The following is a 20,344-nucleotide window of genomic DNA, read 5'->3' as shown; positions in this document are numbered from 1 at the left end:
TGGTCAATCTGTGCATTTCAACAGTTTAGCCACTACCCCTCCACCCCCTCCAACTATTTGTTTACAATGCCCGCGGCCAGTACCCACGCCAAAACATTCTGGCGCCAGAACATCCCAGCGGTGAACTGGTCGTGCCGAAATGGGCGCGCCAAAACGGGCTCTGCGGCCAATTAGCCGCACCAAATCGTCCGACGCCGAAACGGCCGCGCCAAATCGTCCTGCTCCGCAATAAGTGGAGAGAAGACTGCATCACAGCACAGCAACACCCCCAACAGAACACCAGCTGCACAATGCCTTGTGTCCAATATAAAGGAAAGCTTGTCCCATGGGATAGCAAATCCTGCAGTTCACTCCACACATGCCAACAATCGAAATGCAATGTCTGAATTTTCTTTCCGTAGCCCTCGACCTTGGTAGGTGGGAACAGGGGAGGTACAGCCATTAAAGGACAGGACCGGAGAGTCGACCTCCTCCCAAATTAACAAATCAGTGCTGGATAAACACGAGGATATCAGGACCCATTATTACTTCACAATCTATTATTATGGCCAGGAGAGGTAATTCAGTGGGCAAAACAAGCAAGATGGTCATCGGAGACTGTATAGTATAATTACCTTTGCCTCTACAAATCTGTGGGATTATGTGCTGTAATCCAATTTGGGAACATTACCTGCAGCAAATAGACCCTGGGTCGCCCATTGTCCTAATGCTATTCAGACAGCTATAACATTCGGGTGGCATTACGTGACCAAGATAGCTGGAAATTTCAAAGTGTAATTGTGTTATGTCAATTCAGAGTCATCCTCACAAAATGCTGAATTCCACCCACAATTTATGTGGGAACCCTACACTCAAGTCTCATGGCCATAAAGCCAAAGTCTGCCCCATCGGGCTACCTTGTGACAATAGATTTGAAGCCTTGTCAACAATAGAAGAGATCAATTGACTATCACTCATCTTCACATAATAGTTCCACTAATTCATATGGCGACAATAAGAACACCCGATCTGGAAACGGAGTGCCCATGAGATCCAACATGATAATAGAGAGGTAAATTGTGAAGTGGTGCCCCAGATCCTAACAATCGTCTGATGGAATAATGCGGGTGCGCTAGGAAAGTTTACTAACAGTGACATCAAGGTGCTTTTTCCCCCCACATGATATATTTCTACAAGAAACGTGGGCTGGAGAGGATTTGATCCTGGCTGGGTATTTTTCCGATAAAATGAAGGCAAAGAAAAAGGCCAAAGGGGGTTATCATGGGGGCATGGCCACATTTTTGAGACCTCGCTAGAATGCAAAGTGCAAGACTGTATAAGTGAAAACGAGACATGTTTCCAAACATTTGAAATGCACTTCACACAGGGTCATCTATTATTCTGAATATATACAACAGTCCACACAAAGATCAGAGAGCATCTTTAATCAAAAAGTAAATTTACAAGTTCTCTCCAAGGCTGTAACTCAAAATTGTTCTCTTAAATGTGAGGGTGACTTTAATGTAAGGGGCCTCCATCTGACCTATATGATATGTAGGAAGACATAGCGATGGGACTACACAAACCCCAAATGACAGATCCTCGAGTGTGCAGTGTGGGACTAGTATTTTGCAATGGGCTCATTGAAAGCGGGACAAGATCCGTTAATAGCCGTACTCGGGATGACTGCCCAGGTGCTCACCTTCCAGAGCCAAAAAGGTACCTGAACCATTAACTACTACTTAATTCTCACAAGTCAGTGGCATACTAGAAGTCAGTTTCTGGTAGTCTTTGACTTATTTAGTGACCACATGCCATACATATACAATTCAATTGGAACATGGGCAACAAAAGGAGCGATTTAATACCTCATATCGGATTGGAGGATAGAGGGTTCAACTAAAAGGCTCAAGTGGGAATCGACAGATAAATCCTTGCTACACAAGAGCATAGTAGCACCACATCTTTCCCTATTTGTATCTATTTTAAAGTAAGGGATAGGATCCGATGAAATCTTAACCATCTATTCTCTCTTACTCTCAAAGACCACAGACTGTTTCATAACCTCGAAACCGTCAAACACAAAGTAAATCAGGGAGAAGAATTGGTTTGAAGATAGTTGTAGAACAGCAAAAAGTTACCTACTTCATGGTCTAAAAAACAGGGAACCATTGAACACCAAAATGAAAACTGCCAGAGCTGCTTATAAGAAAGCCATAGCGAACCGGATCGTTTGACAAGATTGTAGCCAAGGTCCCACTATATAATCAAATGACAACAGACCTTGAGGTGATGTATTTGAGATCACTTATGGCTGGACCCCTTTACTTATCTGTATAAAGAACCGGATGCTCATATGGACTTTCTTTGGATCTTTTCCATGAAAGGCTTGTAATTCTAGGATTCATCTGCACCCACACACAGTTGAGTTTTACACACAAGGAGAGGACTTGGGCAATCTGCCTCCCACCAAGGTTCTGTGAGCACAGTGCTCAGAGGGGTGTTCTGGCAGAGGGCAAGTGTAAACCTGTCTCTCCTTGTTTCTGGGTAGTTTGACCTCTTTCCCCTTGGCCAAAGAAGGAGTAATAATGAAAGGACCACCCTCTCCTGGCCTGCGAAGGCGGGTGTAGTTGCGGTTGGCGAATCGCTGCATTCAAAGATTTAGCTGCAGCCTTTGAAGCCTGTAAGCTCTCTAGACTATCGTCCGCCTTTGGGTCAAATAGGTTATACCCATCAAAGGGCATATCTAGTAGTTTTGACTGGACATCCGGTGTAAACACAAACTAATGCAGCCAAGCAAATCTCTAGATTTCTGCGCTAGAGCCCATTTATCTGTCGATGCATCTAGGCCTGACTGAAGGGATTGACAAGAGGCCTCTTTACCCTCAAGTTGATGTTCGCGCTTGTACGACCAAGCTCTCTGGTATAGGTGTCTAGAGAGCAAATCGGGATCCATAGAAGGTGGCCTATATTTTACCAAATCTTTGTTAATAGCCATTGTGGTGTCTGGTTTTTGCCAGGTTTCCAAAATGGGATTTCCTTTGTGTTGTAAGGAAGGGCAGCATAGGCTCCTTAGGAGGGCCTCTATCTAAGATGTCCGTCGGATCATCTTGGGTAATGTCATTTGCAGGATGCCCCCATCCCAAATATTCAAACACCTGTTCATGATGTCCATCTGGTATGTCAAATTCAAGCAAAGGGGAGTTATCCAGACTGCTAGCTTCATTTAAACATGAAGCTACGTCTTCCAGTTGAGATTGATCTGAAATCAATTCTTCAGGAACATGAGGAGTTCCAAAACGTTCATAACCAAAGGGTATGACAGTGTCTTCCTCCTCATGTTTCTCGAAAATAGACCCAAAATATTAGAAAAAAAATCAGTTTTAAATTGTAGTTTGAAATTCAAAGTTGGCTCCGAGGTCGACATCGAAGGTCCCTTCAACTCTGAGGAGGAATTTACAGAGTAGGAAGTTACAGAACCTTTTGGCTTTTAGGTTCTCAGCTGTTGACGCCACTCGAGCAAACATCTCGGGGGTCTTCACTTGATACCCTGCCTGTCTTGGAAAATGAGGTGGGATCAATAGACTTTTTTGGTTCTTTCGAGGGACAAGGAGGGGCAACCGTCGAGAAAGGTTTTCACAGAAATGCTGCCATTCTGTCGCTGAGACATGTTTTGCGGAAAGCATAGTTGACGTCCGTCGAGTGAGGAATCTGAAGATGCCGAACTCTGTCTTCGTTTCTTAGCCTGCTTAGTCTTCTATCGTGACAACGACAGGAATCACTTCTGGATCTTGATTGCTTCGAATGTTTGGATCAGTTTTGTGGCTTTTCTGGAGACTTGTCTCCATTGGAACTCTACCGTTGGAAGATTTCCCATTCAAAGTTGTTGAAGACAGATTTAAAAACTGACCGATCTAGGGTAAGCTTCAACCTTCTCTCCTTCAAGGACGTACTGGTCATTGATTCCCAAGAGCTGAATTCATTGGCTTCATGTTCTTCACCGAGGCACTGGAGACAAGTCCTGTGTGGATCAGGGATCAGCATCCAAGAGTCACAGTCCGCACATCTCTCAAAGCCTGTTTTCGGCATAGACATTGTGATAAAACACAGAAAGAATGATGTTAGTTGAAGAAAATCTGAAGCCAACCAAACTGTTGATAGCGTGCTGTGCATGCAGATAAATGAAACTGAGGCAATGGGCGCAGTGCATCCTATTTATAACACCATCAAAGTCACGTCTGTATGCAGGAATGGTTACAGTCGAGGGAATATAGATAATATCGCACAGCGCCCTCTGCTGTCGAAAGAAAATCAGAGACTGCAAAGCAGGATACGAATATAACAAACATGAGGAATCTGTGGGAGGACAAAATCCATTAGAAAGGCAGTATTAACAGAAGAGTGAGAAAGGAGATACAGAAATGGAAAACTGTCAACTTGGTGTACCTTAGAACTTGCCGTCTGCTTACGAAAGTGTTATTTTAGGTATGATCAATTAGCACAATTAGGCAAAATATCTGATCATAAAATGTTCGGTCTACTTCGTGTCACTAATATATTGGCTAAGTAAAACCTAATAAACTTATATAAACAATTATAACAAAGATTAACCTGGCATCTTTAGGCAGGCAATAACTAGCAAATTACACAAGTATCAATCTTAAAGTGAGTAGGTTTAATTTGCGATAAAAAAAAAAGCAAATCGAAATCCGCAAGCCAATACTAAACATGGATGCACATGCTCGAGTTTCGCCTAAAATAAGGCTTTATCAAGCCTAGTACACATCTTATTCTTCCCATATGATGTAAATCATATCATTGTTTCATTCGACTTTGTACATGCCATTTACAAATGTTCTTAATTATGTTGACATATAATTGTGTGCAACAGTAACCGTTTTTCCCAATATATCAGGCTATTTCATGTGATTAATGGTATTGCACAGAATAGTTCCGTTTTCTCTTAACAATTGTGTTGGACAATAATGGCTTTGGTGGTTAATGTTAGTCACAATGAACACATGATCTATTGCTTAGAATTGGTGCGCATATATGTTTCAAAATGTAAACATGTTTAACATCAAGTTAAAAAGGTTGTTGGGTAGTAGTAGCTGTATTTTTAATGATACGTATTCCTTAAGGTTGGTGCAATTCTGTGTGGACGAGCATTTTCTACAAGTGCAATAAATAATTTGAAGCCACATAACTTATTTACAACTGTTTTGTTTAAGGTTTTCAAAACGGTTTTTAATTGTATGCACACATTTGATGGAAGTCTCATACCGTTTACTCTCTTGCAAAGGAGAATACTAATTTGTACTCTTGAACTTGGATTTACTCAAATTCTAAAAAAAGCAAGTAAACCACTCCCACCTTAAAATCCTATCGGGAGCACTGAGAAAGCCGAATTATTAGATCCTGCAGCACTGTGAAAGCCGAATGATTAGATCATAAAATAGTGTAATAAGGACAGTCACTTGCCTGATATGGTTAATTATGTGGCATCAGGGTTTTGTTTCTTGAAAGACTGGGGAGATCCAATAATGTATGTATCCTTTTCTCTTAAGTCAGTTTGCAGTAAAATGCCACCAGTTAACCAAGATTCCTCTTAAAACACTACAGACTTATCCAAAGTGCCTTTAAGCAAACTCAAGTGCATTTGTAACACTACATTTGTGTTCTTCCGTTCAAAAGATTTACGTAGAACAGAGTGCAAGACATTTTGAAAAAAGTAGCAAAATCAACACCAACATTATTACATCACACAAACAATGTAAACTGAAGGCCCAAGAACCTATTCTGTTAAAAAAAAGGTTTACCTTATTAGCTTATATTTAGAGATGAAAGCTTTGGTACATCCCTGGTGTGAACAACGGCATGGGCGCTCCCCTGTGTGCGAGTAAGTGTGAAATGTTAGCTTTTCAGAAGTGCAGAAGACTTTATCACAGAAGTGACAGGGATAGGTATCTAAATGTTGGGCGTCCTTTCCCTTTCTTCCAAGCATTGGAGACGGTTCACGTTTATATGCAAACTTAACAGATGGAGCAACCCCGCTTGCTGGGTTGGAGCAGGTCCCCTTAATGGCAGAAGAATTGGAAATGCTGCCTGCAAGGTTATCACCAAACGAAAAATCGTTTTGCTTTACTTTGTTTTTGGCCTTCACTTTCATTGGCCTTAATTTTGGCAACAAAGGGCTGGTGGCCGGTGTTCTATCTTTATTGATGCATTGGTGAGATTCTAGCAACAGAGGGCCGCTGAAAACAATGTGGCAATAGGAGCACTGCCATTCATCCAGAGTCTCGATCTGCGAAAAGAAAAGAATCAGTCATTTGTGGGCATATCTCCAGACAAACTACATCTCCATAACCAGAAACTACTCCAGGAATATTGGTTTTTCTGTAGGGAGGCAACAGACTTCGAAGATTTCATCTTTTCTCATGGCAATCTAGTGAAAATAAAGAATTGCGGCTAGTTCTTTCCATCCATAGTTGCATCAATAATCACCAATAATTAGGGCTGCTTAATGTCCCTTTATGTGATGTCTTACTGGCAACAGTACTGTGACATGCACTAGATGAGACCTTATAGAACACATTGCATTGATTGAATTCTTAAGATTTTCATAGTAGACATCTGCATGGGAACCCTATTAATAGGCCAGTAGGGGGGCACCATGCTAGCTTACGAAGTCTGAGGAAACCAAGGTTCTCTGGGTGATGATGATGCTGATGAAGAAAATAACTATTTCATTAAAAAAGACAAGCAAGTCAACCGTTGTTTGACCAATGTTGGTAGTACAGAGGTCCAGTAATGATTAGATACAGTGGTCTGTTCATTACCACCAATGGCCTTAGATAAATTTACCTCAAAGTAACATTTAGTAGGAAACCAATTAATATATGTACATGGTGGATCAAAACAAATTCATTGCTTGATTTGGAATTGGAGAACATGTTCAGGTGTGCCCATCTGGCGATTCAGACATGTGAAGTAATGGCATGCAACTTTTGACTCTTCATGCGTCCACACACGTGGATCTGACAGGAAATCCATACCACCAAAGGAGTGAGTGTGGCAAAATGCGAACATGTACTGTCGAAATGTGGACTATTTACTATAAAAGAAAGATGTATGCAATACCAGTTTACAAAAAAAGATGCGATTATCATACAACTCTTTACTGCTAGGTTTTTACTATTGTGCAAACAAAAACAGAGCACATCTTTGGCTATACTGTTTGAAAGATTCTTTAGGTAACAAACATCTGATCCTTAAACTTGACGACTGAAATACCTTTTATGATGAAGAATAGAAAGTCACAAATATTTTCAGTGAGTCCTTCAAGCTAAGGTTTTTTTATTCAGGTTTAAGGACCAGCAGATGTGACATAAGTAATTATTTTTCTATACTAAATGACCAAGCCCCATCAATTATTGAGATTTGTGCCGTGCAGTGAGGCCTTTTCATGAAGATCAGCTGTTTGGTTGAGTGGACCAAAGATATGCACACTATGTGTGCTAGGAAGTGGGGGGGTTGAAGAGGATTATGCGGGTGGGACCCCATAGGAGAAAATAACACGGCCTACTAATGGTCAAACAAATTTGACCAAATTGCACACCTTCAAATAGAGATATTTAAGCAGAGCAAATATTCGTTATGTGATTCTAGGCTGCAAGAATAAGAATTCTTCAAATGTTGGAGTACAATTGCATTTCAAACAATGCAATTGGCACCCTATGAGATGCCTCCCATCAAACTGTTTCAGGTTTCAGAGCAGTAGGGCATATTGGTGTGAGCTGATGTAAATCAGCTCTGCCAGTGTTAGCGGAAAACAGGCAAACAGCTCATTTAACTGACGCATTCATTACAAGACCACTTGTGGGACTGTCAAAAATAATTTAATTGAATTTTAAAAAATTGCATTTTGAATAGTTTACATTATATTTCAATGCAAGTCCAATGTTCTACATAACACGGCCAAGGGCTTTATTCAAAATCAAAATTAGCCAATACAAAAAGGAACTGCTGTATTTATGCCGACTTAAAAAGAGAATATGGTGAATGGTGCACTTGTATTTAAGTAGTCTGCAAGTAAATTATTGAATGCAATTGCTAATCATACGAGACATTAAGGCCTGATTCACAGAGCATTCTTCAATGGGATTGTGCCATTATAATAGGCTTCTGTGAATCAGGCCCTAATATTCATGCACAGAACAATTTATCATTTGAGTATTATACATAACGATATGGTAAATATTGCAATTTTGTTACACGGAATAGAATACCTCATTTAGCTTTATGTACTATGAAGCAAAGCTGTGAACTCTGCTTCGCCAAAACTGTAGGTTTATGCAATACTCAGCCTTCTTGACACCAGAAATGCATACAACCATCACATTGATCCAATTTAATGGCACACCTATGCGACTCAAAGACAATGATCTGTGTGGAAAACACAAAAAAGCCATTAAGAATTCCAAATCCAGGTTTTCATGGTCCTATTTATATAAGATGATCAGAAGGTCAACAAGTTCAGTGTCTGGTGGAACAGTAAGGAGTACTCTCAATAGCAGAGGCCTTGAAAAGATCCTGAACTGTGACCCTGCCACAATTCATCAGCTCCAATAAGGCAGCATGTTAAAATGAAATCTTTGTTTCACAAAATATCTGTCTCGCAGATGCAGTCAGCTGATAGAAATGGGCCAAGACACACACGCAAACACGAAATTAAAAGCTGCATTTTACAACAGAAATGTGTATCGAATAATGCATTTAAAGGTGTTACCCAATTTGATGAATTTAATTGATCGAATGGTACATCTGGCAGAATTCGGCCAGTACCATTTGATCGATTTCATTCGATCAAATTGGGTAATCAATATCGAACATGGGGAGCGGGGGTTGCAGGGTTGTTCCCCGCTCCTCATGTTCGGTATTGATGGCCTTGCGGGGGCGGGGTAGGTTACAGGGGTGTCCCCGACTTCCTGCGGATTAGAGGGTTGGGGAAAAAAAAAAAAGAAAAAGGAAAGGGGTCCCTGCGGCGTCAGATCCGACCCGTGGTAGAGGGACGGAACTGACGCTGCAGCATTAGGAGAGGCAGCGAACGTGTAAAAAGTAAGTGGGGGTGTACTTTAAAAAGTAGTTTTGCTCCCCCAGCCCCCGTGCGCTCGACGTGTCACAGCCCGTGTGTTTCCCTTCCCATATCCCGCCTCCCTTCCCTCCTTCCCTCCCTCCCTCCCTCCTCCCCAGATTGGCAAATGGGTCCGATAAGTATCATAGTGCTAGTGCAGCTCACTGCCCATTGCAGCCCCTGTAACTAATGGCCCAAAGGCAAAGGGTGGACCCTACAGGCAGCCCCAAGAGGTATCTGCAGCTGTCCGCAGTAGCAGGGGAAGCAGGCTGCCAACCACTAAGTACCCACTTACACTCTTGCGCATTTGCCCGGATGCCACGCAATGCAAACAAGCAACAGGTTAAGAAGTGCCGGCCACCCTACACCCGACTGCAGTGGCAAGCCCCACCTACTCCCAAAGCGGCTGACAAGTTCCCCACTTAAACCTCAGCTCGCCCGTAAACAGCATAAGCACCGCTGGACAGTATCCACACGTGCCTAAAGAGGAACAGACAGCTGTCAATCTGCGTCAACAGACAATATAGGGAGAACTACGGGTAGCAATTGCTACCACCGCATGCAATAAGTAATCTAACCACTAAACATACACACTGAGGACATTCTCTGGGAATCCAATGTGAACACAACGTACATGCTTACATTGAACTACTTATTGTATGGTGAAACCTGGGCGTCTTTCTCACACTATTTAGGGATCTCAATGCGAAGTGTATTTTGATCACTGCCTGCCATTCTGTGAAACCTAGGCCTTTCTCCCACTATAGACTTATCTGAAATCTGGGTGTATTCTATCATTGCCCGCCATCATTGAATCATAGGCCCTCCAGTTACCAAACACCACCCAGCAATCACAAAGCTAGTAACTATAACCAGATCCCAACCCAAGTTAAACAGGAACCCGCAGTCTCCCCATACCCAACTGTGCTACCCCTTCCAACGTGTAGTACTCCTCCTAGACAGCCCACCCATAGAGGAACACCTAAACCACTAAGTGGACAGCCACCCACAGAGGGCCTCCATCTATACCACCACAAGAGGATAAACTCAATATCATCCAAACGCAAGGCCCAGCTGGGGGCTTACTGCCCCTGTAAAGTCAATTCCCTAACCATCCTACTACCAAGGACACAAAATACCCCAACACAGAATTGGACGCTGCCAAAGAGTATCGGAACAAGGATCAATCCAAACGGATTCAGGACCCTCACCCGCCCCCAATAGAAGCTGTAACAAATACAGAATGCACACCAGCAAACTATATAACCAAAAGAACAAACATCATAAGAGAAAAATACCTATACCTTACATCGTTACCTCGCAACAACCCCAGAACCTTGACACTTCAACATTGACATGTCCAGACAAGCGACAAGCTAAGAACCTTCTGGAACTCTGCAAAAAAAAAAAAAAAAAAAAAAAAAAAAGGAGGTTCCAAGAAGAGGAAGGTACGATACCAACGCCCTTGCTCCATATAACACTAGAAAATTGTGAATTGGAGGTTTGCAAATAAAAAGGACAGTATCACATTTACTCCGATTTTGTGTAGGAATTACTGCTAATCGATACAAACCATCAACAGTGGCTATTAAAAAAGCTAAAGAAAGCTTGCTTTTACTTCCTTATTTTTCACAAAAACATTAATAGTAATTGTAGTCAATAGCGCACTGATGTACAGAGAAATGTTGATCTGTAACGCACATCTTAAATAGACTAAATTCACCAAGTGGACAGACACGGACGTCGCAGTTTTTTTAAATTTTATTTTTTTTAATCAAGGTTGCAAAGCCTCAGTGACCACCCTGCCCCAGTAAATTGAACCAAATTAGGCGCTGTTCTTGGAATGCTGGTAGCCACTTTCTCTACGTACCTGCTCCCAGCTTCCCTTCCAATTGCCTGAAACATCAGATCACATGGGCGAAGAAAGCAATCCAAACTACTCCAGGTGCTCCATCTGCTCATTTATAAAGTCAGAGAACAGAAGTAAGGACCCTGCACTGGTAAGGCAGAACAATCGTGTATTGCTTGTGAAATGGTGGCATTCACGTTTACCCCCTAACTGCTCCCAGCTACCCTTTTAACTGGCTTAAAGGATAGTTCCGGGACTTTTTTTTTTTATTGTTCCTACGGTTCGGCCATGTGTTTCTAAGCATAAATCGGTAGATCGTAGAAAACTTTCCTATGGACCTTACCCGACTTTTCGTCCATTAACGCACTCGAAATCAGCCACCATTTTCTGATAATCCTATCATTTCCCCCCATCGACCTGGCTCACCTGCTTTTGCGGCACTAAATCAAATCCCCCGCCCCTGAGCCTGACATCAGCAGACGCGTACCGCCCATTTCCCAACGCCAAAGCACGTTTCGTGTCAACAATCGCTGCGCCTCAGCTAATGACGTGTCGCCATGGAAATGGCAGGACGCCTCTTTCCTCAATAAGTATAAACACACCGTTTCACAAAACACAGCAGCAGATTTTCGATTCCATTACTCTCTCTGTGTTACTTTGAGTATTCTGTGACTCGTTTCTGTGCTCTGGTCAGCTACCTTCGCCGCTTCTAGGCCTTGTGAACACCTGTACCATCTCTGTAAATTATTTTACTTTCTTTACCACACAATGGCTACAATAATGCCGTATATGTACGAGCCCGAGTACACCGAGCAAGAACTACTGGAAAGGCAAGCACGCGAAAACGATGGGGATTCGGACGGCAGTTGGGAGGACCAGTCAACGGATGAAGAGCCTGGACCATGTCGCATGGACGGCGTCTCTACCTGGTGCACGTGCAATCGGTGCGAGCTAATGCCAACTGAGGAGGAGAACTGCTGCTGCCGTGAAAATTCCGGGTGCTTGGCCTACATTTCGGAATGCGTGCCAAGTCCGCAATGCATCACCGAGCTGCCAGAGTTCAGGGAAGCCTGCCTCTCACGGACCGTGTTGAGGATGATGATGGTGCTTATGCACGAACTTCGCGGCACTGTTCGTCCGCGTAATCCGAGTAACGAGTAAGTATACCCTGGTTGTGATGTCAGTGATGCTACTACTATTTCATGGTCGTCTCCCACATATAAAATTACATCTACATATCATTCGAACGCATGTAAATTGGTTCCATATTGTGCATTTTCTAGATAGAATTTTTTTCAAAGCAGAATGACATTTTTTACCTGAATCGACATTGATAAGAAAGTTTTGTCATTTTAATACAGTTTGCATCTTTCTTTTTCACAGGTGGTACAGGCTGGTGGCCTATCGTTGCTTCACTTGGTGGCTTCACGGTAGGCTCGGACACCGCGTTCGGAGAGTAATACCTGCCTGTGCGGTACTTGCCATTAGACAACATTTCCCCAGCGACAGTGGACAATACCGCGGATTTTCCCTGGATGTGCTGCAACCGGAACTTTACAATGTGTAATGTTTATTATTTATGTTCAATTGTAATTAAGATCTAAAATAAAACCCAACATATATTTTAAAAATGGTTGTTTTGATTTTTTAAATGAATCTAGTGTGTCTCCATTGAATAGTCTTCCTGTGCCTTGTCTTGTCACACCACATGTCTCCGGCCAGCATCCTCCCTCACGCTGGCCGCCCACCTTCAATCCACATAACCGTTGAACCCATATGCAGCAGACATACATGTTATTTTGCGGGTTGGCATCAAGCCTCCCGGCCTTGCCTCCTCCCCCAAAAATACTTACCACACCACTTTGTTCAAGCGTTGGCAATAAATGGCCGTTGGATTTTATTGATACAAAACATGGTTATAGGTAAATAATCCATATGGTTGATCATAATAAATCATCCTTTTGGGCACCGGGTACAGAGATGACCCCCTCTGGCCCGTGCCGCCTTGCCACCACAGGCCAGCCTGCTGCTGACTAACTGCCTAGGCATCCAGGGTCTCCAGGGTGAGCTGCACCCATATATTCTCCTGGGAGGGTGAGGTATTTATAAACTCACCCCTCTGCCTTCCATGTACTAGATCCTGCAGCCTGCCTCTTACATGCAGTTAGATGGCCTCTCCTTGGTGAGGCCCTGCGGCAAACGAGTCTTGTTTGCACGACCACCGCCCCAATCCACCCCCCCCCGCCCTATCAAAGGCAGTTCGCACCGGGGTACTTGTGCTGGCAAGTGGAGCTGTCAGGGAGCGATAAAGGCCAAGAGGTGCCAAAGACCATGTACACTTCAAAGTGGTCTATAGAGCATGGGTTGTTGTTCCCATGTCTACCTCCAGACCCCGTGTCTCCTGCCAAGCATCCCCCCTCACGCTGTACGGCCCCCTGCAAACCGCATAATGCCACGACATATACACGTCATTCATTCACAAACACACCCCTGTTTCGAATTCTTTATAACCCACTTCATATTTCTAATGAGAACTTCTTTGCGCTTTGCTAGTCAACCCGTGAAGGTGCTGGTTATCTGCTCTTCGTCTCTGTGAACTTCCGTGACCACTTCGAGGAAACTCGTCAGTTTGCAAACCTGTGAACTGCTCCCTGTTCTACGACAAGAAACTACTCTGATCCCTGCATCTAACTGTTTGTTCGTCAAGGTAAGGCCATGTACCATAATCATTTTGCGTCCAATTTCTTTTCGTTCAAGACAGTACATGCAAGGAACTAGTCACATGTTCTGAGTTTAGTCAAATTATCTTTCTATTTTTTTTAAGTTATTCAAATACTTATCCGCATGTGAATAACGTGTACAGTTCCAAGAACCAAAAAGAACCTTGCATTGAACCTTTTATGTGTCATTTAATTTTTTAACACATTGGTATTCATAGAGAATTGTTGATCTTTACTTTTCAGAACTTTCCACAATGCCTGCCTGTTCCATTGGCGGTTGCCCTTCGAAGACCCATAATAAATCTGAAGGTACTATAATGCATGTTTTCCCTAAGACAATAGATCAGATAAGAGAATGGGTCCGATATTGCGGATATCCACCGTCTGAGCTTGAAAGTAGAGTCCTAGAAGTCTTTGCGGACAAGAGGGGTGATCGATACCGCATCTGCAGCAGGCACTTTAGCTCAGACATGTACTCCACATCATTGTTAATAAAGAAGAACACACCGCGAGCGAGGCGAAAATTGCTCTCAACCGCTATTCCCACTCTATTCGTCCACATCCCTCCACTGGCGAGTCAAGTTTACGTATTTATCTCTCGGCCTTGCGGTAGTGTGTAGCATTAGCTAACAATAATTTCCCCATTTATGTATCCACTCAATATGAAGGCGGAAGATTCTCCATCCGTGTCGTTATTGCAGTCATCAGCCACTTCAAGCGCCTATCGGGTAATCTTACTTAGCTATTCTGCCACTGACTTGTTTTGGGCATGTAAATCAATAGTTTTAATTTATCGTGTTATTATTTTACCTAATGGTACACCCTTGTACTCGTCCTCTAGTCTTTGTTTTCAGTTATAATTATTGTTATCCAAAATAATGCAAGTACTGTCTTTCAGGGAGATGCTGAGGAGTCCAACGTATTGACGACAACCGTTGATGTCACTCAGATGCTCGAGGTACGTTTCCGGACAGTTCCATCGATGGAGATCATCAGATCTTGCATTCTTGTAGCGTGATTGTTACACACAATGTTTCTTTCGTTTTTAGCCATTGATATGTCCTTCTGTCGTCGCCCTCCTATGTGTCTTCTTTTTTCAATATTGTGTTCATTACTAATGAAAGTCCTATGTTTCAGGGAGTCGATGGAGCATTAGTCCAAGAAGAAGGGGGAGGCATGTAGTTATGGGTCGGCGCAACAGCTTGCAGAAGTGTGCACCGCAGTTACATCGTCCCTTGATGTTCTTATGCATTTCGAGGTATGGATACTGACATTTCTATCAAGCGAAATCATATGACGTGATTACATCCGCTATACTTCCTTCTTTATTAACGCAAGTACTATGTTTCAGGGAGATGACGGAGCTTCTTCTACAAGAACATCACCCCTAGTAGTTGATGCAGATCTCTGGGTGGTGACACTTCCAACGATCGAGCAAATCGAATCATATTTACATATCCATTATTTATTTTAGACAACTGATCATTTGTGCAGGTCTATTTAGATGAGCCGTTGACGCCTGCACAAAGTTTATGTTCTTTTTAACAAAATAGAAAACCATACTAATGCAATTACTGTGTTTCAGGGAGTTACTGAAGCATCATCTTCAATAATATCATCAATGGAAGTCTATGAGGAGCCCGAGGTATGGATCTTGACAGTTCCATCTAACTAGATCAACAATGCGTGAATAATTGTCGTTTGAATGTTCTACACAAAGCGTTCATTCGTGTTTTGCTATTGAGATGTACGTGGGTATTGGCCCCCAAGTACATTTTGTGTTTTCAATATTATTATACATACTAATAAAAGTTCTATGTTTCAGGGAGTCGATGGAGCGCCAGTGCGTGATGGATGTGCTTATCATGAAAATATAGTCGTTGCAGCGCAAGAGGAAGTGGAGACATGCTCACACGAGTCGGAGCAACAGCGTCCTGATGTTGAAGTTCGAGGCAAGAAAGTTTCAAAGAAAAGAAAGCAAAAGAAGGTTAGTGTCCTGGTCACTATATTATGTTGTTTTTCACTGTTAATAGTTCAATACTGTAAGTTGTGTTTAAACTGAACATCCCTTTTCCAATCTGTCCTCTAGTTGCGAGTGGGTGTACAAACTAGATCTACACAGACAGTGAAGCGAACGAGAGATGTTGCTTGTCAAACCTTTTGGCAGGGACTTGAGACTGGAGATGCATCGTGCCAATGGGAAGAATATGAAGTGATTGACAACGGAGCTATACCACCACCAGCCATTGATAGTGAATGTCCTCCTGGTAGTTCGGATGCAGTCGGAGATCAATTTACAGAATCCACACCCGCAAAAACTAAGACCGTGAGAAAGTTGAAGAAATTGTTTTATTCACCCATCGCCGGAGAAGGAATAGATGTTGCAATGGAAGAGAATGAAGTGGACGACAATGAAACACCATCAATATCACTGAACATAGCGGAAGACGATATCAGAGATTCTACCTTTCATATGAGTGACATGTCCTCAACGTTACAGGCCGAACCAGCTGGGATGCAGAGTGACAGTATAAGGAAAGAGGCCAAATTCATTGTATTCGATAGTTGTTTGATTGATATTATTATTCGGATGAAATGTGGGCATTCGGTTGGTGGCGAAGTATGTGGGGAGCCATTGATTAATGTGACTCGTGCAATTCGAGGCACTAACCTTAAAATACATGCCACCTGTACAAAATATCATCCTTTCTCATGGTCTGCACAACCCATGCTGGGGCAACTGCCAGCAGGCAATCTACTTTGTGCAGCGGCTGCACTTTTTAGTGGTTCAAGTTTTAAAAAGTTAGAGTCTTTCTTTCAGTTTGTGGGAATCCATTTCATTGCGAAAACTCAGTTCTACAAATACCAAACCAATTATTTATTTCCAGCCATTAGCGAAGCTTGGAGAATGGAAAAAATGTCTATTGATAGTACATTCGCGGGCAAACGGTTCAGGCTAGCCAGTGATGGACAGTGCGACAGCCCAGGATTTTCAGCCAAGTACTGCACCTACCACTTTCAGGACATGGAAAGTAAGAAAATTGTGAGTTCCGTGGTCGTGCAGGTGTCACAAAGTACATCCTCAGTTGGCTTTGTAGCATCATTGCAAAAACTACAATCGCGGGGAATGGTGATCGACCTGATAGCCACGGACAGACACGTTTCAATTGCCAAGACAATGAGAGAAGAGTACAAAAATATAAATCACCAATTTGACGTTTGGCATCTTGCAAAAACAATCAATAAAAAAATGTCGGCTGCAGGTAAAAAAAAGATATGCAAGGTATTTCACAGTGGTCCAAGTCAATCAGCAACCATCTTTGGTGGAGCTCAAAAACATGTGGAGGGTCGTTGGAAATTGTACTGGAAAAATGGCAGTCAGTAATGCTACACTGTAGCAACGTTCACCGCTGGACCACAAACCAACATTTCCACAATTGTGAACATGGCCATTTGTCCACAGAGGAGGCACGGAAGAATAAGTGGTTGATTCCTTCATCACCCACTCACAAAGCCATTGAAAAGATTGTATTTGATAAAACTATAACAAGAGATTTGAGGGGACTCACGGAATTCTGCCACACAGGAGATTTGGAGGTGTTCCACAATATGTGCCTAAAGTACAGGCCAAAACGATTGCATTTTGGCATGGAGGGCATGATAAATCGGTCTCTTCTAACGGTCTTGGCACATAACCATAATGTTGGCCGTCAACAAAGTAGGACGACCGGAACTTTAGGGACGCTTCGCTACAATAAGGCCTTCACTAAAAGAAGTAAACAATGGGTGATCAAACCAGTGTTTCAGGATATGCAATATGAGTTTATTGAGAGACTTATTGTTGATGTCCTAGATAGGCACATACATGGAGTTGTGAACGAACCTGTGCAGGGGACAACTGCATTGCCACCCAACATTGCCTCTGTTCCATGTCCACCTAAAGAAGAGCTCATTGAGAAATACACATCACGGTTTAAATGATTGTAATTTGATTGTCTGTTCTCTCGAGTCTCCTCATGTCGCAGGCCCATTGAATATGTGTATCTCTGTAATGTGTAAATAAAAGTGATTGCTCAGTGTACATGCAATGTGTCTCTCCACCGTTGCCCCTCCCTTCACCGTGCAGTTGTGCGAACCACCTGGGTGTCACCTGTGACTTTGCTCTGGAGTCTCCTCATGTTGCAGGCCCATTGAATATGTGTAACTATGTATTGTGTAAATAAAAGTGATTACTCAATGTACATGCAATGTGTCTATCCAACCTTGTTCATTTGCGCATTAAATTAAACCAAACAGTAATATAAATCATTTTTCAAAAAATATAGAATGTCTCCGTATTTATGGTTCTCTGGGGCTGCAAATGCATGCAGACAAAATGCAAAGATGGAGTGTAAATTTCAAGTCCTGTGAGATGGCCTTACACTGAATGTAGCTAACTAGGAATGTGTGCTTGTTCAAAGTGAAGGTCAGCTGCTTTGATTTTTTGCTTGGGTGCCGGAATGGCCCACGACTCAGTATAAGGTTCTATTGTTATTTGACCTTGACAGGCCGGGACCATCCCGAAAGACTTCTTTTTGGGGGTGTGGAGCAATAACGTAAGAAACGATAATGAATATAATTTCAGAAACGAAAGCCATTTAATGTTTGTTCATTAGAAGAAATAACGTCGGCATAGAAGGAGTGGTATTTCGGGGCTGCCCTACGCACAGACACAATGGAAAATGCAAATATAATGTAAGTAACTCTTTAGATGAGTTTATACCGCAATTTAATTACTATACAGTAGCTTTAAAGACGGGTTAAGTTGTACTTGTTCGTTCTATGTGGCATATTGTTTTGTACCGCGCACTATCTTGAGGAGAACCATCTCCTTTTTACGGAAGCACCTCAAAACCTTCCTCTTTGCTTCTGCTTTCTCTCCCTCTCCCCTGCTACAACTGGTCCACTGTCTGCGACCTCGGTCCTGGGCCCTTCCACTCTCCACCTGCACTGCCTCCCTGTCAACCCCTGCACTGGGGGACTGTCTCAGTATCCTACAGCCCCCCCTTGATGTATAATACCCAGTTGCACTGTCCTAGCTATGAAATAATTTCCCGACCTAATATATAAAATGAATAATTTTAATAAAGATCTGATGGTGAGACTAATTTCATTTTTTATGTTTTTAAAACAGGTACATCCTTCATTATTGTATGTGTCACGAGTACCAGACACCGGCGGATGGCTTTTTCAACCGCCAGTTGCTTCTCCGCGTGAACAACGTTACCACCCTGACCATTTTATGGGACGATCGCCAAGTACAAGTATGCCCTTACGCGGTACTAACGGCTAGATGCAACATACAGACCGTTGTGGTGGCCTAGTGCCTCGTTGTTGGAACAGCCATGCGATTATCAGTGCGACCGAAGAGCTTATTTTATCGTAAACCAACACCCTGTGTACTGCACACGAACATCGCTTGCCTCAAGACGAACTATTTTGGATCGAGAGCAAAGAAAAATGCAAATCGCTGAATATTCTCTAAACATTTGATGTCCAATAAATGTACTTTGCCAAATGTACAATCTTGCCGTTTGCTTTTAAACCACAGTTTCATATTCCGAATTGTGGCGCTGTATTGTGAGATGATCTAAGACCCTGTGTACAGCAAAGGAACATCGCGTGCCTCAAAACAAACTTTTTGGAACGTGAGCAAATAAAAATGAAAATCGCTGAATATTCTCTAAACATTTGATGTCAAATAAATGTACTTTACCAAATTTACAATCTTGCGGTTTGATTTAAAAGTACAGTTTCATATTCCCAATTGTGGCGTGCTGTGTTGTGAGCTGATCTGTGTTGATTTCCGGGTTCTGTGTGGAGTCGCGTAGAAGACGCCTGGGCGCCTTTGCCTACGCAGCACAGTCACGTCACGGATAGAGGCGGGGAATATGAATGTTTTGATAAAGTCTGTTTCAGGGGCGGGGGATTTGATATAGTGCCGCAAAAGTAGGTGAGCCAGGTCGATGGGGGGAAATGATAGGATTATCAGAAAATGGCAGCTGATTTCGAGTGCGTTAATGGACGAAAAGTCGGGTAAGGTCCATAGGAAAGTTTTCTACGATCTACCGATTTATGCTTAAAAACACATGGCCAAACCGTAGGAACAATAAAAAAAAGTCCCGGAACTATCCTTTAAGTGCTCATGTGAATTAGACCTACCTGCGCAAATGTCGATTCCCCAGGACAGCACTGCTGGTTAGCTGGCAAATGGGGATGCTGGTTTGTCAATTTCGCCTTGGCATCCACACCCTGTCCTGCTCCCGAGCCCAGACAGACCGCTCTTCAAACAGATGACTAATGTCACCCTAAAGTTCACTCCCAAGGTCACAGTCAAAATATAGCAGATGCATTTCTGCTTGTAGGTACAACAAAATCGCTTTTCTTCTAGGTGTTCATCCATTGTATTTTATTCTAGGGGCCCCCACTGTATTTTAAACCCAGGCGTTCACATCCATGCATTTTTATCCCAGGTGCTACCCCACTAAAATGTTCTTTTAAATGTTGCCTCGCTGTGTTTTAATCTATGTTGCCCCACTAATTTGCATCCTGGTGTTCACCCACTTTATTTTGCATCATTGTGTTCCTCTTCCCCACACAATAGAATTTGAACGCTGGTTCTGC

At 42.7% G+C, this 20,344-nt stretch overlaps 1 protein-coding gene across 2 annotated transcripts in view; it reads right to left on the bottom strand.

The window, feature by feature from the left end:
- The window catches only part of PLAGL1 (PLAG1 like zinc finger 1), a 381,513-nt gene that overhangs the window by 56,452 nt on the left and 304,717 nt on the right, over positions 1–20,344 (bottom strand). The window contains exon 2 of one of the 2 annotated variants that reach the window (XM_069607625.1): positions 5,799–6,283. In XM_069607625.1, coding sequence (XP_069463726.1) covers positions 5,799–6,148 — 350 coding nt within the window. In that variant the 5' untranslated portion in view covers positions 6,149–6,283. Of the gene's footprint in view, positions 1–5,798; positions 6,284–20,344 lie in introns of those variants that run through there. The other variant, XM_069607626.1, reaches the window with a different exon arrangement.

This window comes from Ambystoma mexicanum, chromosome 4q (genome assembly GCF_040938575.1).
Source record: "Ambystoma mexicanum isolate Mex_15411 chromosome 4q, UKY_AmexF1_1, whole genome shotgun sequence".
NCBI classification, from domain to species: domain Eukaryota; kingdom Metazoa; phylum Chordata; class Amphibia; order Caudata; family Ambystomatidae; genus Ambystoma; species Ambystoma mexicanum.
The sequence above is the reverse complement of the archived record's forward strand: the minus strand, read 5'-3'. Positions and strand labels throughout refer to the sequence as shown.